The sequence below is a fragment of the Acipenser ruthenus genome, chromosome 26 (assembly GCF_902713425.1).
Source record: "Acipenser ruthenus chromosome 26, fAciRut3.2 maternal haplotype, whole genome shotgun sequence".
In the NCBI taxonomy this organism is placed as follows: domain Eukaryota; kingdom Metazoa; phylum Chordata; class Actinopteri; order Acipenseriformes; family Acipenseridae; genus Acipenser; species Acipenser ruthenus.
In genome coordinates, this window is record NC_081214.1 from 3,302,852 (window position 1) to 3,327,667 (window position 24,816).

Below are 24,816 nucleotides of genomic sequence, written 5' to 3' on the forward strand. Positions count from 1 at the left end.
TATTATGGCTTCCAGTAGACTTTTGCAGTATAATTTTGCAGTTTCTTTGATTATATGATGTTAAATAAAAGATCTAAATTATGTTCATAGAGTTTTTTTTTTTTTATATGTTTTTATTTAAATGATGTCTCAATCCTAAAATTCTAGGTGATGCTAAACTTTTGGCCACAGCTGTAAGACAGGTCTTACTCACGCTGCAGCGACAAGCGGTTTCTGTAAAAGATAAGCTGACGTTAAGAAGCATCTAAAGTGCTACTGAAGCTTATTGGAAGCTTTAGAACATTGCTGGTGTACTTTCTCTCTCAGAAATGCCCGGTGAATGCGTCTCTCTGTGCGTCTCGCGCACTCACCATCTCCACAGCGTGATTGTAGATGAGCTTCTCTGCCGTCACACTGTTGATCTCGTCCATGAAGCGCTGCTTGTCTGAGAAGAAGCGGTTCAGCCTCTCGGTGAGCCGCCGGCACAGGGAGATGCAGCTCTTGTAGCGCTCGTTCAGGCTCTTCACCACTAGAGGGAGACAGAGCGTCAGGCGACAGGCAATGCAAACCCACCACAGGGTGGCTGCATTAACACCACCTCTCAGTATGACATCAGCGATTGACAGAACTGTATATAGGGCAGTTCTAAGACAAGGCAGAGCCACACAGACTGATAGACACCTACCCTGTTTGACAGCAGAGGAGGGGTTAAGCTTGCCCGATTTGATCTCAGCCTTGGCCAGGTGCAGAGAGGAGGCGAGGAGCTGTGCTGCTTTCATGTAGAGGACCAGCTGCTCCACCTGCCTGCAGGGGGAGACAAAGAGCTCTCAGTTACAAGCACGTCAAACTCAGGGGATATTTTTTTAGTCACCTATATTGAGAAATTAACTTGAACATCACTTAACTGGGTGCAGAATAACTGAAATGTGGGTTTAATTACAAAAGCAAAGCTGATTTAAACTTATGACATTGATAATACATTTACTCAAAACCCCCTGACCAAGTTGTGACCCCTCTGTGTTCAAATGCTGAAACGTGCTTTGAAAGGCATCGTAACAGCAGCTTGAAGGTTTCTGATCACTCAGTCCACCGCATTAACACGACGAGGGCTTCACTTGTCTTTCTGTGAATCCCCAATACTGTACGCCCCCCCTCGTCACTTACCCCCACTCCTTGCTGAGCTGGCTGATCTGATCGACCACCACGCTGTCCTGGGGTGGGTAGAGCGAGGCTGTGGACACGCCCAGCTCCGAGCCGCCCCCCCGCGCCGTCGCGATCTCCAGGACGCAGTCTGTGAAGGACAGCATCATGCGGAGGTGCAGCAGAGTGTCAGTGTGCTCCCTCTGAGAGAGAGAGGGAGAGGGGCACGGTTAATACACTCACTACAAACACAGGGTATTAATCACATTGTGTTTGTGTTTTAAACCCCCGCGGCGCGGCGCTTCGTACCTCCATCAGCGTCTCCTCTGGCAGCTCCGGAGCCTCGAAGGTGATGAATCCCTCCAAGCTAGGGGGCGATGTTCCATAGGGGATGTACCTCAGGCTGCTGGGCGCAGCCTCGGCGCCGGGGGGGGAGGTGCCCATGACCACGCCGGGGGGGGAGCCCATGTAGACACGCCCACTCGTGGAGCACAGCGAGCCTGCGGAACTGTTAGAGCCCACTGTGAACACAGAGGGGGAGAGGAAGGGTCAGAGAGGACACACATACAGCACAGCACAGCACAGCACAGCACAGCACATGGGAAAGATTCTCAAACCTTCTAAAAGTTTCCCCACTGTAAAAGCATTGTAAAAGTGTCATGAAGCATAGTGAAAGCACGGTAAAGCATGGGTAAGCATTGTAAAGAATCAGGGAGGTGTGGTAAAGCATATTAATAAACTCAGCACACCAGGGTAAACTAAATCAAGATCCCCTTTTTTTAGGGTTGTTTTTCAAAACTCTGATAAATGCACATCCTGTAGATCACTACTTTAGGTTCAACAGACCACTGGAGCATCATACTGTATTTGTTACTGTTGTTTCAAACCATAAACTACCATTCAAATACCAAGCACTGGCTATGCCTTCTCTATAACACAAACTGAGCAGTTACCATGTGCTCACAATAGCACTACACACTTCACAATGCTTTAACATGCTATGTTACTGCTGCTCCTGGAGTCTAGACTTCTTATTTGTTCAGCATCTCAGGAGGGTTTGAGGGCTCACCAGAGGTGGTGCGGGGCCTGATCCCCATGTGGCTGCAGGTGGGAGGGGTGGTGCTGTTGGGAGGTGACCCCACAGTGAACATCACAGTCCGGGGGCTGGCGCCCTGCAGGGTGGGCATGCCATAGGCCCCGGCCGGGGCTGTGAACGAAGGCAGAGCTCAGTCAATCAATCAACGGATCCATCGATCAATTCACTTATCAGTCATGCAGCCTGTAATCTATCCACCCATTCCTCACTCTCTTTTTCCTCCCATCCATGGGACACACCCCCTTGTTGAGCGTCAGCGACTATGTAAAGCACAACAGCAAAACAACAAACTGGCTGCAATATCAAAAGGAGGTTGGTTGCAGCAGACCTGTGGTTCTCTATGCATATTGGTTATTGAGAAGAGCTCTTACCGGTGTCCATGGGTCTCTCGGTGTTCAGGCTGTCTGTGCTCCCCTGGTAGGGCTGTCCGCCAAGCGTGATTCTGACCGGCTGCTCGGAGAGCCTCCCTGCACTGACAGACCTGCGAGGGAAGGAAGAGCCCATCAGCTAAGCCGTGGATTAGAGGAGCCAGGGCCAGGCAGGGTGCCAGCGGGGAAGGGAAGACTCCCCCAGGGCCCCCCCCCCCGAGCTGAGCCGCTCCTAATCAGCTTTCCTGCTCAAACGTTTGCAGCAGTAACAATGAAGGCATTTCCTCTCTTAAACATTTCTACCACCTTTTGTCAAAAGCCGATTCCATCTAACTGACCCGATGTTAAAAAGGTGGAATGCATTTTTGCAAGACAGAAATGACCATGCAGTACAAAGTAACGCTTTCTAAAGCACTGGACGAAACGTTTGCTGTCCACTTGGCTTCGTTTCCTATTAGTTTAACCTGATCGTTTTTTCGAGTGAGTGTTTTAGTTACGGATCCATGTCTGTTTTAACAGAGACAAATAAAGGAGACAGGGCCGGGATGGGAGGACAGACAGAAGGTAGCAGACCTGGGGTCTGTTAGAATTAGAATTGCAATTACAATGCAATTTTGTTTAATTACAATTACACTGCAGTAATTACAATTACACTAAAAAAAGTTACATAAACAACTACGCACATTAAGATGTTTTACTCTGTTTATTCTAAATGACCAGCAATAAATCACAGGTACAAATACACAAACATACCATAGAACTTTTATTTTATTCAAACAAACGGGGTCACTACAAGTGGTTGAAAATACAAGAATAATGATTAAATGACAAATAAACGCATAACTGAACTGTACTGGATCAGGTGTGCCCGGGTTCAGCTACTACTGCAAAAGCACACTGTGCAGTTGGAATTGAGCCCAGGTGTGGGTGGGTGGGGTTACCTGCCGAAGGTGGTCTTGCTGTGCTCGGGGGGAGGCTGTCGGGCTCCGGGGTGGGGGGGGCACTGATAGGTGCACAGCTCCCGGGGGTCCGTCAGAGCTTTACTTGGGCTGTCTGTCAATCCCTGCTGAGCAACCAGGGCAAGCAGATTGCAAGAGGCTTGAGTTTTAGGGATCTTGAAAGGTGCCGTTGTCTACACAGCACAAAGGTAACAGGGTTTACTATTTCAGCATTGACACAAAACGACATCACATCAACAGCAGCAACAACAACAGGTTTGTAAGAAATATAGAATAAACATTAGGGTCATGTATATAATATAGTTGACGTCAATTCATTATTTTTTGGTGGATACAATCAGTACAAACAAGACTAATGACACTATTGCTACTTCCTACCTATTGTGATAGATCAAGATCGCTCTCCAGTTGATTTGATTTCATTAACATTAATGCAACTATCCCCTTCAGTCTCTGTGTGTATAACTGCACCACGTTACGTTTCCTATCTATGTATCTATTTTATAATGCATAGATTTTTTTTTAAGTTTTGGGCAGGGCATCTTCTCGAACTCCATAGAGTTGGCACAAACTGTTTTAAAGTTTCTAAAAATGAAAATAAAAAAATCGTGACCGAAGAGGATATAAAGGCATGATTTAAAAGGCCAATCCGTACCTTAGTGGGCGAGCCAATGATGGTGGGCAGAGGGGTCTTCTGCAGCCAGTCGGAGGAGCGGGGGGAGGAGCCGAGGTTCTTGGTGGGGGAGGTTCCCAGGCTGACTGGCCTGCCCATCTGGGGGGAGTGGCTAGTGGGGTACGCCCCTGAGGTGGGGTGCACAGGGTCAGAGTGCTGCTTGCGGAGCTTCTGCTTGTTCTGGTAGGCGTCTGTCAGGGTGGGGGCGCTCGGGAGGCGGGCACCGAGCAGCTGGGAGGGGGGCACAGGAGAGCCTGGGGTGGGGAGGAGAGGGGGGGTTGATCTGTTAATTACCGCATCCAAAGGCTTTGCAAGGCAGAATCAATCAATCAAGTAAGGTGAAATTCCAGAATATGATTGTGTCATCAAGATGTATAAAAACCTTTATTCACAGTCATAGAATAGAAGCTAATGATGGCTCGCATACGCAGCCGCTAATCCTTAGTGTGTCCTCTAAATTCAGGCTTCGCTGTGCACATTAAGGCTGCATTAAGGTGACTGTATCCCTAGCCGGCAGTGAGTGTATGATCCGTGAACCTCCTCTCTCTTGTCACACTGCCCTACAGAGAGATCAGCCTGCCTGGATTAGCGCTTCAATTTATTTTTAAATCTCAAATCTGCCCTTTAAAGGGATCAGAAGAGCTAGCTGGCAAGGTCTGTTGTCTGCAGGGCAAAACCTCAGTCAGTACGTGCACCCAGGCATGTGCCAAAACGAGCTGACCTCCTTCCTGTTGGTTGGTTCACGTTAGTATGCGTGTGTGAATCCAAACTGGCAATCAAATGCGCCCTAGTCCAAAAAGCTTGAAAAACATTTATATAAGGATCCTGCGGTACCAGCTGGGCACAGCTTACTGCTAAACACAAGCTGGGGTGAATAAATAAATATAACATGAAAACGTGAATATCCTTTGCGTATGAATGTGTCTAGACAGTATTTTGTAGTTAGTCGACTACATACATGCATATAGACAGACAGACAGACAGACAGACAGACATACAGACAGACAGCTTACCCCCCGAGGAGCTCCTGCTTCGAGACTCGTGCACCTGGGGGGTCCCGCAGCAGCACTGCCCGAGCTGCTCAGGGATGGTGCCGACTGCAAAGACACAAGGAGCGCGGGGTCAGAGCCAGAGGGCAGGCAGGGTCTCCAGAACAACACAGCACAGGGTAAAATAACACACGCTCGCACACACAGCCACTGAATCCATTTAAACACGGGGCTTCATTTATACATCACCCACTGCACAGCGTGAGGACACTTAGATGCATTAAATAATAATAATAATAATCATCATCATGACAGCCTTTTGCTTTCTAAAGCTCGGGACGCTCTCTTGTGATTCAGCACAGTGAGAGCGGGCAGCCCTGGCCCAAGTCTACATACCCAGGGGGGAGGGGGAGTAGGGTCGGGACGAGCCCATGGAGATCCGCCTGCCCACGGCCTGGGCCACGTCCGCAGGGGAGGGGGAGCCCGAGCCCCCCTTCATGAACCCCATGGGGCTGGTGTTGGACCGGCGAACCATCCCGGACCTGCAGACAGAGCATGAATAAGAGACGCTGTCGTAAGAGTCGCAGTAAACCAGGTTGCGTTTTATATTGAATATACTGTTAGCAACAGATTTTAACCTGCTTTTTAAATCAGTGAAAAGTAAAATCAGCAAAGGTACCATCAATGACTTCACGATGTTTGGATCTTAAGGGGTTACATAGGCACACATACATATACATACATACATAGGAGCGTTATACAACCTAGGCAAATACACAGTGTCACCATCAAACAGGAACAAACCATCAGAACTCCCTGAAAGCTGCAATAAGCCTTTACTGAGACTCTTCTCCATGTAAATGTTTTGCAGATATTAACAGGAGGTACTTGCGTGACCGATCACAGATCATACACTTAGTGTGTCTCAACATGATCACACATGTCCCAGCTTAATATTACTGGCCTATTGTATCGGACCTGCCCTTCCTGTGAGGCACTTCCATATCATGACTATCCCAACTCAACAGCGGTACATTTAGAAAAAGTAAAAGAAACTAAATTCAACGACAAACACTGAGAGAATAAATTACAGCTCGCTATAACAAAGTGTGCATACGCAATGCAGAAATACAAGTGCAGGGAAGGAAATAAGACTCCTGTTGCAAAGCAGCTTCACCCATTCCAGGTTTTAATATGAGCTTGATTAGCCACAGTGCATAGGCAACAAGCTCAGGTGTGTCTTATTAAACTCTTATTAAAAGCAGGAATGGATCAAACCGCTATGGAATGGGTCTTGCTTCCATCCCTGTAATACACAGGCACACCAGACCCACACATGCACACGGCCCCCCCAGCCTCGCTGCGTCTTACCTGGGGGAGCCACAGAGGTTGGTGGCGGTGGGGCTGGAGGAGAGGTTCTGCTCGATGCGCTGGTAGTTGCGGATCTGGGTGGGCACCGGGATGGGGGTGGTCTCACTGCGGGGGGGCGCCGCGGGGGGGTGCCCCTGCTGCTGCTGCCTGCAGGAGTCGGAGCAAAGATAGAGCCGGCGCGGTGAGACCCGGCTAAGACAGCTGTCAAACACCTGCACCATCCTCCTGGCAACTCAGATCCCAAATAAACAGATCAAAACCCGGTCTGGAGCTCTGAGTATGAAGCTCAATGGAGTGGGACACAAATACATTCAGTTAATTAAAACCCTGAACTGAGAACTCCTTTATCTACCACCTGGAACAAAAAACAGACTTAAATAAATAGATTTTCCAATAAATCTTCTACAAGCTTGGGAAATATCCTTATTAATAAAAAGCTTTCTTTGTTTCGAGTGCAAGCTGTAGTCTAATCTAAGGCTAATCACAAACTGAAACATGATCCTGGAACACTGTCCAAAACACTGGGAAGGGGGCAGGGCCAGCATGTAAACACATCTTTGAGCCAGCCAATCACTTTGTAGCTTCCCGAGACAGGGTGGGAGTAAGGGCAGGGTCTGCATGAAAATAGAACTCTGACGGGCTCCTTTCATAAGGACTGAGAGGAGGCGTGGTCTGCATGTCAACGGAATTTAGGGTAAGCCAATCGGCTGGGGAGTTCCTTTTACTGACTCCTCAAAACAAAGCTGTTCTCTGAAAAAGAACAGTTTTCTCTCAGGGAACACAATGTCCCAGAGCAAAGTCAGCTATTATAAACTTGCAATAGGTGTGTGTGGGTGCTTGTGTATGTGCATAATAAACACAACGTTACACAAGAAGAATGTCACACAAACATCACAGCCTGGTTACAGCAGGATCACGCTGTGAAGGACTGCTTTGTTTTTCTCTCTCAGTGATGCAAGATGTTGAGCGATGTGTTTTCTTTGAATGTCTATAAATGGCATGTTACTGTGTATTAGATATTGTTTTAGATAATGGTATCTCAGTGCTGCCCCCTATGCTTTGACATGCAGTACATAACAATACATCAATGAACAGACACTTTATATGATCTATATTTACTAATATTGGGTTCCCTTTAATATCCTATTGCTTGTGTTTCCCTCCTGGTTTTTTACTTTTCAACATTTTCATGATTAATAACTATTCTAGCAAATACTGCTTCTGAAAAGACGGCTTGCAGGGTAGTGAGGTGGGGAAGCATATCGGTGTCGCACAGGCTTCAGGGCTTAATGCTTCAATGCCAATGTGCTTCGTCACCTCAAACAATCAGCCTTGAGGAGTCTTTTCAGAAGCTGTAATAATTAATGCAAGTAATGATCAGAAACAACAGTGGGAAATCATTCAAACAAATTAGGAAAACATAGGCATGGATGGAAATAAGACCCCCATTGCATAGCAGTTTGATCCATTCCTGGTTCTACTAGGAGTTTAATAAGACACACCTGAGCTATGTATTGGGGCTAATCAAACTCCTAGTAAAACCTGAAATGGGTGAAACTGCTAAGCAACAGGAATCTTATTTCCATCCCTGTGTGGGTGATGCACTGTAAGTAAAATTGAAACTGCAAGTTTTCTGTGTCGGAGTCTCTCTCCCAGTACCAATAACATCCGAGCAGTGACGCTACCCTGTCACAGACCTCCATGAGAAGTCAGTGTGTGTCACAGCCTGTCTATTATAATACATATTCTGCAGGGCCAGGTATCTGTTTTTTGGGAGGCTAAGTAAGTACTCTTTCTCTCTACATTTGACAAAAATGTCTATTCTGTTGTTAATTGCTCCTCTTATAAAAGAGCACTGTCCACCTTTACACAAAGAGGGCACATCTGTATAACAGGCATGTGGGAGTTTATGTACTTTGTTTTGTTTAAACTGCCCACAGTTTCAGTAGGCAGATGAAAGTCCACTTTTAAAAGTGACGAGGCTTTCCTGTTTACAACGAGCAGTTGAAGACTCATTACGGGGGGGGGGGGGGGGGTTTCCAGGCATTTAACAAAAAGACACGAGCAACATTTTTTTTTTGTTTTTAGATTCTCGCTATATACATGATATACTGTACATGATTTATTAACCTAAAGATTAGCTCATCTCATTGGGCTGCAGTGTGCAAGCTGACAGGCTGGAGCAGGTTTGAGCAGCTCTGTGGTTAGAGCACTGGGCTGCAGTGTGCAAGCTGACAGGCTGGAGCAGGTTTGAGCAGCTCTGTGGTTAGAGCACTGGGCTGCAGTGTGCAAGGTGACAGGCTGCAGCAGGTTTGAGCAGCTCTGTGGTTAGAGCACTGGGCTGCAGTGTGCAAGCTGACAGGCTGGAGCAGGTTTGAGCAGCTCTGTGGTTAGGGCGCTGGGCTGCAGTGTGCAAGCTGACAGGCTGGAGCAGGTTTGAGCAGCTCTGTGGTTAGAGCGCTGGGCTGCAGTGTGCAAGCTGACAGGCTGGAGCAGGTTTGAGCAGCTCTGTGGTTAGAGCGCTGGGCTGCAGTGTGCAAGCTGACAGGCTGGAGCAGGTTTGAGCAGCTCTGTGGTTAGGGCGCTGGGCTGCAGTGTGCAAGGTGACAGGCTGGAGCAGGTTTGAGCAGCTCTGTGGTTAGGGCGCTGGGCTGCAGTGTGCAAGCTGACAGGCTGGAGCAGGTTTGAGCAGCTCTGTGGTTAGAGCGCTGGGCTGCAGTGTGCAAGCTGACAGGCTGGAGCAGGTTTGAGCAGCTCTGTGGTTAGAGCGCTGGGCTGCAGTGTGCAAGCTGACAGGCTGGAGCAGGTTTGAGCAGCTCTGTGGTTAGGGCGCTGGGCTGCAGTGTGCAAGCCGACAGGCTGGAGCAGGTTTGAGCAGCTCTGTGGTTAGGGCGCTGGGCTGCAGTGTGCAAGGTGACAGGCTGGAGCAGGTTTGAGCAGCTCTGTGGTTAGGGCGCTGGGCTGCAGTGTGCAAGCTGACAGGCTGGAGCAGGTTTGAGCAGCTCTGTGGTTAGAGCGCTGGGCTGCAGTGTGCAAGGTGACAGGCTGGAGCAGGTTTGAGCAGCTCTGTGGTTAGGGCGCTGGGCTGCAGTGTGCAAGCTGACAGGCTGGAGCAGGTTTGAGCAGCTCTGTGGTTAGAGCGCTGGGCTGCAGTGTGCAAGCTGACAGGCTGGAGCAGGTTTGAGCAGGTTGGTACAGTAGGTGCAGTGGGGAAGGCTGGAGGGTCAAACAGAGTTCAGAGTGTTCAGCAGCAGTGGATCCAAGTGGCTTGATGGTTAAAGTATGGACTGGGATGCGGCTTGGAAGCTGGTGCTAATAAATCAGCAGGAATCCCCAATGCTTTTTTCTAACTGAATATTCATTTTTAAGGTCTAACAGCAGCACAGTGAGGTGTACATGAAATATCAATTATTTTGTTTCTAAAAACAGATTACTTTCATTTTTATTTTCAAACCAGAAGAACCCACAAACACTACAGAAAAAAAACACAAAGTGTTATGAATGTGAAAAGCAGGGTTTGTATTTGGTCTGGAGTCTATCGGTTTTAAAATACCTGCAATGCAATGCTCTTAGTCTTACACACTATTCTAATACTTTAATAACAATGATTTATGCTGGATTCACACACCAAGAGTGCTTTAAGAATTCAGGGGGGCGTGAATATAGTATAATATAGGGTTATAATCACATGTGCCACATCACAAGAAGTTTTAGTTTGTGAGTAAAATAGCAAAGTAAAAACACAGTGGAATTGTATTTTGCTTTTTGTAACTTTCCTGCACTTTCAGAGGCAGACAAAGCCTGCAATACTTAATGATGTTTACCCTTTGGTAAATAGTTAATGATTTGTGTTGCTGTGGCCTGCATGGTTTCTATTTTGCTGTTTATTTTCCTTATCTGCTCCCGACACGTGTTCGTTATTCCAGCTTAGCAAATCAGCAGACGTTCCTTTGTTCATTAGTTGAAATGCAATCATAATATTTTGTAAAAGCCGCTGCTCTTAGAAGTGGATCCAGCATAATGTCCTCATAGCACTGGGCCAGCTATACTGGGAGTGCAAGTGTGCATACCTGAGGGAGAGGGCAGGGGGGCTGCAGCTGCACGTGGGGGTCTCTGCCGGCTGCTGTGAGGGTCCTGACCCCCCAGAGGAGATCAGAAGGGACTGCCTGTCAGGTGTGTGTGAACACATGCATTACTAAGACTGCAGTAAACTCTCACTGGATCGCAATGGCTGGTATCAAACAGTGTGTTATCGGATCAGCACCTTCATCCAAAACCGTACCGCTTGTTACTGCTAAGTTACTACTGTATGACCAAATCCAAAGACTTGCTACCGATGTGGTTGTAATAGTGCCCATTTCTGTATCACATCTGACACGATGCTTGGCCATCCCTCTCTAGTATTATTTTTTAAATCCAGCCTCACAAGCCAGAATGTTTCATAATCAATACATTATGTGTTGCCAGACAGGAAAGAAAATCAAGTGTGTATTTTGTACAAGAAACGGAATCTAATTACATCAATAAAACCGCTTTTATCATTTCAGAAATGGGGAATACAGAGTTAACACAGCATTGTGCATTGTACTTGAGGTGGTCAGTGAATTAATGTATTATTAAAGACCATTCAGTAATAACCGAGGAGTTTTAGTAGCACTGGGATATATCTCAGCAATTCTTTACTGTACTAGTATCCACAGCTTATTTCTGAGTGGCAGAAGCAAGTAAGAAAAGGGTTTAGAAGTAGTTTTTGGTAATACTGTACAAAGTATAGTACAAGCACAAATGAGTCAAAACACCAGATTGGCAAAACAAAAGCATTATAGATAAGACGGAACAGCGTTGGTTCGAATGTTAGTGGAGCAATTACAACAGAGCCAAGTAAACAAGGGAAATTTTTGTTTTGTGTGCGTGAGTTTCGTGTTTAATTTCAACAGTAAATGAACTGGAGGCAAACACAAAGCAGAGCTACCATGGTGCACAGGTGCAGACAGACACAATTCGTCAGCAATTGCAATGAATAATTAGTCTGCACTGGGCAGCCTTTTTAAATTGAAATGACAAAGCGACTTTATGTGGAAATAACAGTTCTATGCTTTCAAGCTTCCTTCGTAAAACTTTGTGGAGTAGTGGTTAGGGCTCTGGACTCTTGACCGGAGGGTCGTGGGTTCAATCCCTGGTAGGGGACACTGCTGCTGTACCCTTGAGCAAGGTACTTTACCTAGATTGCTCCAGTAAAAACCCAACTGTATAAATGGATAATTGTATGTAAAAATAATGTGATATCTTGTAACAATTGTAAGTCGCCCTGGATAAGGGCGTCGGCTAAGAAATAAATAATAATAATAATAATATTAAATGCTGTCACCTACCCTCCACAAATCAGAAACTCGCTGGAAACACGTCTACCTGCCCCCATTTGCAAATCATCTGCAAGAAAGGAAATAGTATTGAACAATAGCACTAACGCTAATGATGTAAGAAAGCACAGGGGCGTGTCCTAGCTGTGAGCGCTCTCTTACAGGACTGGTCTGCGGAGAGGTGAGGCACCAGGACGAAGTCGTCCGTGTCGCACGAGGAGTTCTTGCTGCTGGTGCTGCCCCCCGAATCCTTGGACAGCTGCAGGTAGTTGGGGGGGCCGAGGGGGGGGGAGGAGAGCGTGTCCTCGGGGAGCGTCTGCAAGTCCGGGAGAGACTGGGCGGGGCAAACACAACACAACACAGTTAGAATACAAATAATACAGCAGCTACAGTGAAAAAAAAAAAAAACTGTGGAAATAAAATGATGCAAGCAAAGAATAACTGAATCATCAGTGCAGAGGCTCATGCTTAGACTGTATTGGTCCCTTATAAAAGTTTACCATGGTATTTCTGCAGTTTTACTATGACTTTCCCATGGTTATACTACGCATTTACCACAGTTTACCCTGGTTTGCCATGTTTATTAATATGCTTTACCGTACCTTGCTATTTTTTACCATGCTTTTACTGTGCTTTATCTCACTTGACTGTGCTTTTACTATGGTAAAACCTGTATTCTTTATTTCTTACTTCTGTAAGTGTGTATGTGTGTATGCATGCATGTATAAAAAGTTAGGAATATTATTCCCTTCCTGGAAAATGACATTGGAGTCCTGCTGCTTAACTAAACACCTATTGCAATTCCTGATCACAGATTATATGAAGATCTTCTGCATGTACATTCATTCAAACAGATGGGAATAGCAACTGGCCCCTCTCCCTGTGGGTTATGTGTATGCTTTTACGATGGGGCACTTCTCTAAGGGGTGTGAGGCAGCAGCAGCAAGGAGGCTGGTCTTACAGGCGGGGAGGCGAAGCGGCAGGAAGGCGAGCTGCCGCTGGAGCTGTCGGACACGGAGCTGGGGTAGCTGGGTACAGGCACGGGCATTGGGCAGGCTGTGGGACACAAATACTGGTTAGCTCAAAGTACACCTCCTTAATGATCTGATGCACACCACAGTGTTGTCCAGCATTTCACAAAAAGCATGTATGCTTTAAACACAGAGAAATACTCCATAGTGTTGTATAGCATTTAAAAATAACGAAGTACACATCCTATTAACAGAGACACATCACGGGAGACTACTGCTTACTGTATTTTTTGTTCACTTGCTTGAAGTATTTTGTTGCAATAGACAGAGGTACAGCGTGGACTATGATAAGTGGAAGGCTAATTTGAGACGGCTGAATGGAAAAGGGATCACATGATTAAACAATATGCTTTAAGGGCTGAATATAGGTTTAATGATATACTAAAGTCACAAGACACACAGCAGCTGCTCCAATTAAACACACTTGTGCCATGCATTCAGCCTCACCAACATCCAGCCCGGTACTCACATTTCTTAATGGCTGAGGACGGCTCCAAGAAAGGATGACTGAAAAACGTGTCTAGAAAAGAAATGCACTGGATTAGTATTACACAGCATGCAGGGCTAATGGAAACTATTTCTGTGGATCTGTACTGGCGGAGGTAATGTAAGGCTTGTGTGTTAATCATCGACAGAGGCTTTATTGGGAGAGCAAAGGGATAGAGTAGCTGTTTTAGTCTTTCTTACGTTTCTCTCTCATGCTCCCTTCCCATAAAGGTCAACCCCAATCAATACACGGGACAAAATGCAAAAGTGCATTAATTCAAACCTGTCCTTTAAAAGCATTAGCATAACATTTCAACCATAGTGTAACTAGCACAAATTACTTATTTTTTCTCCCACAGCAACAAAAGCATAAAGAAATCATGGCCCTTTCTGTTGTCACACCAACACACCCTGACGTCTAGTTGTAGAATACATATCTTCATATTGGATTATTTGGTCACACAGTATAGAGCCATTGTCAATTACACAGTTCCCCAGACCACAGGGCCCCCTTATACACATGGTCTGCGAAACGAAATCCTACAGACCCATTAACACCCTCTGTCTAATATAATCTGTCTCAAGTTTACGGCCACAAAACCTTCTCCTAAAAGCCCTGTGTATATTGGATGCGCGCCCAGGCAATGACGCCAGTGAAGTGCGTGTTCCTATCAGGGAGGAATGCGGAGGAATCGCAGCAAGTCATACAGTTCTCCTGTGAGTTAGGGGCAGATCAGATAAGCCACTTTGCACAGATTTACAGCCCTAGCCATTAACCAACATGGAAACCTGAAGCTTCATCCTGGTCTGCTGATCCGTGCACTAAAATAAACTGCGTTGCACGACACCCCCTAAAACTAGGCCACGTGTTCCAAAAAGGGTATATTGGTACATACCTTTGTGTCATGAAAACCTGACCTCATTCTGCTAACGGCTCGTCCCATTGCAGGGATGGAAATAAGACGGCAATTACACAGCAGTTTCATGCATTCCAGGTTTTATTACAGGCCTGACACAGTGTCTAGGTAACAAGCTCAAGTGTGTCTTATCACATTTATAGTAAAACCAGGAATGGACTGAACTGCTATGCCATGGGAGTCTTATTTCCAGCCTTGCATTGCTGCTGCTACCACTGCCCCTCAGTGCAGAACCGCAGCGCTGTCGTTGCAGGGCCACTCGATGGGGAAGGGGACGCACTCACTGAAATCCATGCGGTCCTTCTGATTCCTCTGCAGCAGACCCAGCAGCAAGTCCCCCAAGTGAGGGGAAGTCTCTCTCGGGATGCTGTTATCGTAACACACGCAGTCACTTATTAACAGTGCAACGTGTCAACTACACACAGCAATTTCAATGCACCTGCTTGGAATATTTCCAGGACGATATTTTATGGTTTAGTACTACAGGCTTTTTAGGAATCTAGAACACAGGCATCCAATGCAGTATGCATTATTAAGCATGTGGATACAGGTGCTATTAAAAGTGTGGATGATAATTATATCGGACAGCAGGTTAAGACCATGCTCTTATAATGGCACTGTACTACTAGAAAGCTACAGTACACGACCTGTTATAAAGCAAGTCTGGGGTTTCTTGTTATAGTTATTAATAACGAGAAAATGCATTTAATTAACTCACTTAGGCAACAGCGCTTTGTTCTTTTCATAGAAAAGCCTCAAGTCTTGTGGACTATTTGCCTGCGAATGGAAACCAAAATCTATATTACATTTCATTAGCATGACACTTGACTGTCTCATTTATTTTACACACGGACTGCAGAATGACATGAAAATAATTCCATCCCTGGGTTTGCTCTTGTGGTTGTCACAGCACCCCTCTATAGAATGACATCCTTGTAATTCTCTGCAGCCCATCTCTCCTCCTACAGGTAGTATAACTGGTGGCTCTCCATCCTTCTTAAAACAACTAGCGAATGAACAACCCCCTCCCCCTACCTGAAAGGGTGGTTTCCCCACCAGACACTGGTATATCACCGTGCCAATACTCCACAAGTCTGCCCTGGCATCATAGTTCTGGGACATGATCACTTCCGGAGCCTGTTGAGAGAGAACAAGAGACTGAAGGGTAACCTGTACTTATGTATTTATGATAGACTTTATGAATGTTAGATAATAAAGACTCACCATATACATAGGGGACCCACACAGGGTGGCAGCCATCATGTTATTCTGCAGGTATCGAGCAAACCCAAAATCAGCTGAAAAAATCAAAAAGAGACAGCAAAGAAATTATAACAACAACAACAACAACAACAACAACAACAACAACAACAACAGTATTTAAAAATATATTATCAATAATGGGAGTCGTAGTTCCATCCTCTTTTTAACATGCAAGTCTGTTTAAGTGTGTCTTTAAGAGCATGCATAAGCGACAGGGAGGGCGCTCCTTCAGTAATTTAAACTACAGCAATACATGAATGGGAAATCCCTTGCACACAAAGCTGAAGGGCACCGTGCTGCTCCAGTGTGGGGTGCACTGACTCCCTGCGGACTCTATGTTACCTATTTTGATGCGGATGCCGTTCAGGCCGGCCTTCTTGCGCCCCACGTAGGACAGCAGGATGTTCTGCGGCTTGAGGTCCCGGTGGATGATGCCCTTGCTGTTGAGGACGCGCATGGCGGCGGCGATGTGCTGTAGGAACACCCGGAGCGTGTCCTCCCGGAGAGTGCCCTTCGCTGGGGGGGGGAACACAGGCGATTTCAAACGTGGTAGTGCTTTTACGACTTGGGATACTTTAATCCCACTGTGCTCCTCTTGAACTACAAATACATGCCTGTTATAAAAGACTGCTTTGTACACCTAAGCTGTTTCTGGCTAATGATTTATTAGTTACATAATAGATGCTCTGTTGTGCAGTGAGCAGGTGCTTTGAGTTTCATTGACCCAGTGAATGCAGAAATATATTAGCTAGGAATAAACACTGTGAAGCAGAGGCTTTCTTTACTGCACACCTTAACAGAGCTACAGAACCTAGCCCCTTGCACACAAGGCACATGTGCTAGTGCTAAAATTGCATCAGCACTTACCTTGCAAATAGTCCGCTAGATCCCCTCCATTGCAGTACTGCGGAAACAGAATAATTTACATCTGTAAATATATTAAAGAGTACATCCTACTGCTTACCTTTAAGAAAATAAGTTATTATAATGCAGATCATCTTCATATTCAACAAAAAAAAAGAAGATTTTTATAATATTGCACACGGGCCTCGAAACGCTGCCCACAGTAAGATCTGAAATCATGAGCTGTCAGGCTTTTCATCTGAGGGTATTAACTCAGCATCGCTGTGCGAGAAACAACATGCACTGCAGTTCATTAACAGCTCAGCCAACGTCAGAGAAAGGTTACACAAGAAAAGGGCTTTGGCAGTAATTACGAGCGGATCTGCTTATTAAAACATTTCTGTTGGATTAACGACCAAGTAAAGGCCTGTCTTAACTGCCTGCCCAGTTACAAGCCTGGCAGGAGACAAGCGAGAGAGAAAAAGAGAGAGAGGGAGAGGGAGAGGGAGAGCAAGAGAGAGAGAGAGAGAGGGAGAGGGAGAGGGAGAGGGAGAGGGAGAGAGAGAGGGAGGGAGAGCAAGAGAGAGAGGGAGAGCGAGAGAGAGAGAGAGAGAGGGAGAGGGAGGAAGAGCAAGAGAGAGAGGGAGAGGGAGGGAGAGGGGTGAGGGGTGAGGACTGGTGAAGTTATTTGTAATTGTGTCATTTGTAATAAATTGTAATTGCCCCTTGGCACACCTGCGTAATTCTAGTTGTAATTGTAATTATAGCATACACTTGATGAATGACAGTTCAATTACACACCTTTCCAAGCCGAATCATTCGCAGCTTCACGTTGTGGTTTACACTGAGCGGACATTATTCTCGTATTTTCAACCACTTTTAACGACCCCAGTTTGTTTGAAAAAAAGTTTCTGTTTTTGTACCTGCGATTACTGCTTGGGTATTTAGAATAATCAGAGCGAACGTGTTAATGTGCGGGGCTATTTATGCTACTTTTTAGTGGAACCGGAATTTTAATTGCAATTACTGCAGCATAATTGTAACTGAACAAAATATAATTGCAGTTGTAACTGCAACAAACAATGCAGCTGTAATTGTAATTGTGACTGACCCCGGGTCTGCTATCTGAGTTTACACAGGTCTCTCACACACTCATAATGTGGAGATAGAGGACGGATTTCCTGTATCAAGTGCATCTGGGTATGGGGGTTCAGGGTTGAGGCTGACAAATACCTAAAAACACTTGAGATGCAAGTCTGATAAAAATAGGGCTGAGCGTCACACGCTGGGCTCAGCTATTTTTTATCTAAATTACGCAATACTGTCAGTTAAAGAGAGTGGGTTAGTTCACTTGAATCAATAACACAGTGTGTTCTTTTTAATATTATGAACTCGTGCAGCTGCCCTGATTTCAACAACAGCTGGCAATAAACGCTCCCATGATTTCACTGTCAGTTATCAAGTATTGAAATGACTCTGGGGCGTCTGATGGTTCAGATTCGTTTGACTTACCTCCATCACCAGAAAGACAGAGTTTGGAGTTTCCTGAAACCAGAAAGGGAAAAACAAAACGTTTAATTCAAACTAGTTTATCCCCCCCGCCCCCCATTCAGTTTAATGGTCTAGCACTTGTTATACAGACAGGTGACTGAGAAACATGCAGATGAACACATCGCAGTGACAGCTTGAAGATCTCACAGTGATAAAACCTGTGCAAAAATGTACAGATTCCCACTATTTCAAAGTTTGAAACTATAAACACTGAACAAAGTTGAGCAATTTTACACTGAGGGTTCTGTTAATGGTCTGGCTTATTAAGAGACAACTTAAAGATATAAAGAATGAGTGAGGTGGAACAGACCACTGAGACCACTGAGACAACAGAGACAAACTGAGCCAAATGAGCCAAATGAGCCAAATGAACCAAGCATCTTGAAGAAGAAAACAACTCCTGACAGCACCAGGCTCAGCATGTTGAAGAGTCACATGACAAAGGAAGCAGCAGGTGCCTCAGAATGGGAACGAGTTCAATGCTTCATTAACTGGGGAGGGGAGGGGAGGGGAGGGGAGGGGAGGGGGGGGTCACATGCTACTAGAAGCAGAACTATGAGCAGAGAATCAAGATCACAGGAAGTAACACAGAGGCATAAGAAAGAAAAACAAAACTCCCTTGACCCAAACTACTCTAAGTAATGTAACTAAAAGGTGTCTTAAACACTCGCAAGATGTTTGATAACATTTACGGGAAATGTTCTCCTTTATAAAAGACTGGAAAAAATCAATTTAAAAAGCGTGCAAACATATGATCTCCCACTCACCTCCCCTCGTGCTGCAGTTAATACGCGGTTACAGTTCAAACCTTATTGGGGCCAATTTATCAAGGAGATGACACCAAAATTGCTATTTGCACTATTCTAACTGCAATGTTAACAAATAAAGCAGGCAGTGAATAAAATCAACCTTTCATTTGATTTGCTAAATGACAAACGAATAATGAATAATATAAAGACTGCTTTATTACAAACATGTATTCACCTCTCACTGTATATATGAAAATAGCTAAAAAATCTGATAAAATAAACACCTTGCAGTCGAAATGGACTTTATCTGCACCCACAATAATAAGCAAGCCTCAATCCCAAATCACTGGAGACCGCCTCCCTGTTTCCTGATTGGCTAAACCCACAGACACCCCCCTCACCCACAGCATCAGGCAATGCATGCATTGTTTCAATAGCAGAACACCAGATAGAATGAATGTTACATAATGGGACATGCGGAGAACATAATGTACAGAATTCTGCAGCACTGCTGTCTCCTGCTGCTCCAGTCAGTGGATTGACTGGGAGGGAGTGCGATTACATAATGTGTTGTTTTACACACCCAGACCCTGCTCTGCTCCCTTTAAAAAGCCACTATAAGGATAGCTCTAACCCACAGCCCAAGCTGCACATAATAAACTATGTTACACACGGCAAGCTATCGGTATTTCCTGCAAAGCATTTCATTTATTCTCACTGTTTGCAGTAAAAAGTTTATGCAGCACAGCGAGTTTATGAACAGAAATAGGGAAGCTAAGCTTAGACCAGCTTGTCTATAAAGTTTTCATGAGGGACCCCGACAGGCCCCTTTCCCAGGCGCAGTGTTGCTTTCCTGACGAGCCTCTGAGCTGTACCGTGAGCATGTTCCATTTCCAAGCATGCTTCTTCTCACTGAGAGACCTGCGGATCCCGCTGTGCAACCCACTGCTCTGAGCTCACAGAGAAGCAATGCCAGGTCTGGTCAGTACCCCTGGACTGTGAGAGGGATCGCTGAACGATAAACACAGTCACGCCACAGACTGGGAGTCTAAAACAAGCTAGAGATGCAAGAATAAACTGACGAATCGATCATTGATCGCCATTGCTTTTCGCTGAGCGATTAATCACTCTGGTGTCCTACTTGGAGCTTCAGCTAGCTACCCAGTAGCACAGGCTTTCTTTGAGCGTTACTAAAGCTTATTTGTATTTGTTTCGTGATCTGGAGAATCTAATAAAAAAAAAAAAAAAAGATCTGATGTCTTCTTGCTTTTTAATAAACTTTTTCAATGCATGGATTATATTGCTATGTATAATCATACACATGTGTATGTTTTCAGTTGCAGGCTTGCTGAAGAGTCTACACGTTGTTTTTGATTCTTGCTTTATAAAGCGATCTCAGCTCATCGATTATTGTAGATTATTACCTGCCCTGATATTCCACTGGGAAACAGACCTGCACTCTGTAAATATTTTCGTAGTTTGCACTTTCCTTACACACACACACACATGCTTGCACATTAATTCCACGGAGGCGAAAACCTACTCTGCAGAAGAATTCCTGTCCCTCAAACTAGAAGAAAAAAAACCCCAGCTTTGCCTGTAACTGGAAACCCTTCCCCAGAGACCCTGAACTGAGAACTTTCTCAGTTTAGTTATTATTATGCGCTCTGAGTTTTATAGCCTGTCCCTCTTAAACTCAGCAGCTGCATAATGAGTCAGCCCGCAGGCTATTACATTTCTAAGAAGTACTTCTAGGATTCATGAAATCCAGAGAACACCCCTCCCACACACACACACACACAGCCACAAACAATCACAGCCACACACACACACACACACACACAGCCACAAACAAACACAGCCACAAACAAACAAACAAACACACACACACACACACACACACACACACACAATCAAATACACACAAACACACAGCCACACACACACTTTCTCCCTCCCTTCTTCTTTCTCCAGCTGAGTGAAACCAGAACACAACAAAAACAGAGGCCTCACTGTCAGGACAGCCTGTTCTCAGATTCAGGAAGTCCAGGTTTGTTTGTGGGTTCAGCTGGAGGCTTCTACATGCTGGTACTCTGAATGCATGTGACTTCGGGCTTCAGCTTAGTAAACAGACTCCTTTTCTCTCATATATGAAAAAAAATAACATTACTGCATACTGTACACCAGAGCCAAAACCCTACATTATGATGAGTGCATCTGTGATCCATTTTGCAGTGTTTTTAAACAGCACTGTCAAACGCAAGTGTTATTTTCATAGAGATCTTTCTGTACTTTTTCAAAATTATTATTATTATTATTATTTTAAATACAGCATGATATTCGTGAAACTTTTATATACAGTTGGTGGTTTCTTTAAAAACAATCCCGAGAGTTTGAGTCCAGTCTATTTCTTTGTCGACCGAGGACGGGAGCTCCCAGGGGGCGGCGCACAACTGGCCGAGCGCCTCCCGGGGGGAGGTGGGGGGGGGGGGTTAGGTCGGCCAGGGTGTCCTCGGCTCACCGCGCACCAGTGACCCCTGTAGTCTGGCCGGGCGGCAAGGTGAGTCCGCAGTGTGAAAAAAAGTGGTCGGCTGACGGCACACGCTTCGGAGGACAGTGTGTGTTCGTCTTCACCCTCCCGAGTCAGCGCAGGGGTGGTAGCGGTGAGCTGAGCATAATAAAATAATTGGCCATTCCAAATTGGGAGGAAATAATAAAAAATAATTGGCAACGACTAAATTTATAAAAAAAAAAAAAAAAAAAAAACAATCCCGGGAATTCAAAAACTTTAGTTTATCCACGTGCAGCTTGGCATAGCGTCCAGCGCCACTCAGTAATCAAATGCTGTAACTGCAAGCCCTACATTGAGCTGTATAAGCTGACACAGCGCTGTCAGGATTTTTGAACCCTGTTAGTAGAAGACATTAAAAAGCAATTCCAAGATCTCCACTTACCGATTTCACAAAGTTGGTCTGTCAAGTTCTTGGTATTAAAAAATAATACTTTAGAAAGGCTCTCTTACACACACAGTATAAATAAATGACATGAAACTAAACACTAGCGTGTGTGACTCTTGTGATAGATATCTATCAACACAGACTCAGTTTCCTTCTTGGAGCCCAAGGTAGATGTCTGGAATTATGTGACAGTGTTAGTGACGTATAGGGTAAACTGACCAGCTTACAGCCTGTGTGTGTGTGTGTGTGTGTGTGTGTGTGTGTGTGGTATCAGCAGAGTTCACACATTAAGGGACTATAGGACTGTTAATGCAATAATCTATATGTACAAATGGCTGTAACAGGGATGGAAATAAGGCTGCCACTGCATATTTGATCCAGTCCTGGTTTTGCTATGAGTGTAATAAGCCACATCTGAGCTTGTTACCTATACATACTGTGGCTCATCAAGCTTGCATTAAAACCTGGAATGGGTGCAACTGCTATGCAACAGGAGTCTCATTTCCACCCCCTGCAGTAATATCCCAAAATCAAAAGCAGCTCTCTAATTTGAGTGCTCTGCCTCATCAAAGCAGGAAAGGAGTTACATGCTAAGGCACTTCATACACACGTGTTTAGTGTGCATTCTGTAGACTATCAAATCGTGCAGCAATTACATTTTGGACAGGCTGCTAGTACTGCATGTGTATGGTAAATTATTCTCTGTCCTGCGGCACTATTTACATTTCGAGACATACGAGGCGCCCAGAACACACCACTGCGACAGTAAAAATGCAAAGTCCTGCGATACTAGGCGCTTAATTCGAAACACGTGTCTGCTGCCCCTCTGGAATATGGGATTAAATGTTACCATAGAGCAAGTAAATACCGAAGCTTTAACATCCATCAGAATTCACAGAATGCAGCGTTACTGCCAGAAGACTGTTAAGAAGTGTTTTAACCAGCTCGGGCTCAGTCAGCTAAAAGCTTGCTTTACAGCAGCGGCCTGTAGTGCCCCTGCAATGCATTATCCATGAAAGGGCTGTACTTGAATTGCATGGCTCTGCAGCCTTACCTGCTGCTCGAGTTCATTCAGATTCATTTAGAGCAAAGACATCCAAGCAGAGGGGGTATTGATTTTCTCCACTCCAAGCCATTCAAATGCATCAGTTTGATATACGTGTTATTAGCTTTAATTTAACTCAAATCAATACTACTTCATTGAAAAGGTCACTCACCCCTTGTGTGTATATATATCTATCACATATCCAGCATTTAAAGTAATTAGGACTGCTTGGGTCCTACAAATGTCTAATTGCTCAGCAGCTTCAGCAGCCTCTGCGAATATGTTAGTTGGCTAGAAATCTTTGCTGACTACCCTGCGCTGCCAAGCAGAAGGGGTGTATTTCTGGCAGGCTGGCTGGCGCGTGGTTCTGAGAAAAATGGCTAATGAACAGTTTTGCTTAACCCTTCGAGGAATAACGTCCAGCAGTTTTATCCATTCCTGGTAACACACACACCTGAGCTTGTACCTTGAAACCTTGAAAGGGACACTTCAAAAAGAGTCATATTGTGCAGACTAATGAGCCATCTGTCGGGAAGCCCTGCTGTAAAACATCTTCAATTAGCATGTGACTCATGAAAGGCATGTCCTCGTGAACTGAAGACTCTCTCCATGACGTCAGCCCCATGCCTGCCTGCAAAGCTTTGTGTGCTTTCCTCACTCCTCCCAAACTGGGGAGGACGCCACGGCACAACAGGCTCGGGTCATGGGAACTCTCACGCGACACTGGGAGGAAATGAATTGAGTTCCACTGACCTGATTTAAAAAAACTGTGGTTTCCACCGGCGCATGCAAAATATCTAAATGCTCAGGTGACATTTATACAGTATGTCACAGAAAAACAAGGACTTGAACCTGCCCTGACAATGGCATTAACGTGCTCTGAAAATAAGACATCCACTCCATTCCGGGTAAGCTGTCAATGCTGGTGCCTGAGTGTTAAACAGGATGCATAACTGGAAAAGCTGGATCTGGGAACTAGCGTGTGAGCGTGTCTCCTGAACCAGCCTCTTCATCACTCAACACCGTCTGCCTCTTTATACTGCATATACCAGCTGATTGTACGTAGAAACTTGCAGATAAACAGGTGAATCCAGAGGAAAAACAAGAAAAGGAGTTGGATAAGGGCTCTTTTGCTTGCAGATGCATCACAAACATGTTCACTTACCTGTACATCGTAGAGTGCCACAATATTTTCATGCTGCAGTTCCTGCAGAGTAAAGCACAGAAGCATCAGAACTGCACAGACACATATTTCTACATGCATAAGTATAAATATTCTGGGATAAGGGTCTATACAAGGGTGACTTGACAGGTATGTATATTCAAGCTGATATACTGAACAGCACACCGGGAACCTTTCTCATAAGAATCTGCCACAGGTTTTCGTTTCAGGGTGCTACAGCACTATCGCTGCAGGTGGGCATGTAGCCGTTGATGTAAAAGAGGTTCCTGTCTCACCTTTAATATTTTGATCTCCTTGCCCAGCAGGATCTGGGATTTCGACAGGTTCTTCTTGATGCACTTGACAGCCACCTCCCAGTCTGTCTTCTACAGGAGAGGGGACCAGAAGAAAAACACACTGAAATGAGCTCCGAGGCACAGACTGAAAGTGAGCCGCAGCGAGGCTGCTTTCAGCGACCTGCAAGAACACCCGACAGCTTTGAAATGTGAACTCCACCATTTAGCACGTTTCCCTGGGACAGGAGAATCGGAAGACGACGGAACGAGTCTCGTTGACTTGGCATGGCCCTGTTCAACTGCTGTATTTATGATCAGTTAATTGCACTCTCTCAGCTTCTTAATGGCAAATGAGAAAAACACTACAAGGAGATTAATATTGATCACTGCCATAAGAATGAGAATAATGGATCTCATAGTGCGACCCACACATATTCACACATCAGTAAATCCTACTGCTCTCCTTCTGCACCACCACCCTTTACCACAGTGTAATAAAGCATAGAAATAACATGGGAAAGCATAGGTAAGCACTGTAAAGAATAGCGAGGGAGAGTAAAGCACATTACAAACATGGCAAA

The 24,816-nt window shown here is 45.3% G+C and overlaps 1 protein-coding gene across 5 annotated transcripts in view; it reads right to left on the minus strand.

The window, feature by feature from the left end:
- Positions 1–24,816, minus strand: part of LOC117429598 (serine/threonine-protein kinase ULK2-like) — a 28,965-nt gene that overhangs the window by 1,940 nt on the left and 2,209 nt on the right. Inside the window, exons 2-26 of one of the 5 annotated variants that reach the window (XM_059001582.1) lie at positions 24,236–24,325; positions 23,943–23,984; positions 17,988–18,020; positions 16,500–16,536; positions 15,975–16,148; positions 15,594–15,667; positions 15,405–15,506; positions 15,088–15,146; positions 14,654–14,736; positions 13,436–13,486; positions 12,897–12,991; positions 12,098–12,269; positions 11,948–12,005; positions 10,646–10,741; positions 6,576–6,722; positions 5,601–5,746; positions 5,229–5,312; positions 4,198–4,469; positions 3,525–3,649; positions 2,587–2,696; positions 2,189–2,326; positions 1,429–1,640; positions 1,144–1,322; positions 665–783; positions 351–508 (exon numbers count right to left, since the gene is read on the minus strand). In XM_059001582.1, coding sequence (XP_058857565.1) covers positions 351–508; positions 665–783; positions 1,144–1,322; positions 1,429–1,640; positions 2,189–2,326; positions 2,587–2,696; positions 3,525–3,649; positions 4,198–4,469; positions 5,229–5,312; positions 5,601–5,746; positions 6,576–6,722; positions 10,646–10,741; positions 11,948–12,005; positions 12,098–12,269; positions 12,897–12,991; positions 13,436–13,486; positions 14,654–14,736; positions 15,088–15,146; positions 15,405–15,506; positions 15,594–15,667; positions 15,975–16,148; positions 16,500–16,536; positions 17,988–18,020; positions 23,943–23,984; positions 24,236–24,325 — 2,856 coding nt within the window. Of the gene's footprint in view, positions 1–350; positions 509–664; positions 784–1,143; positions 1,323–1,428; positions 1,641–2,188; positions 2,327–2,586; positions 2,697–3,524; positions 3,716–4,197; positions 4,470–5,228; positions 5,313–5,600; positions 5,747–6,575; positions 6,723–10,645; positions 10,742–11,947; positions 12,006–12,097; positions 12,270–12,896; positions 12,992–13,435; positions 13,487–14,653; positions 14,737–15,087; positions 15,147–15,404; positions 15,507–15,593; positions 15,668–15,974; positions 16,149–16,499; positions 16,537–17,987; positions 18,021–23,942; positions 23,985–24,235; positions 24,326–24,816 lie in introns of all 5 variants that reach the window. The other 4 variants (XM_059001583.1, XM_059001581.1, XM_059001586.1 and 1 more) reach the window with 4 other exon arrangements.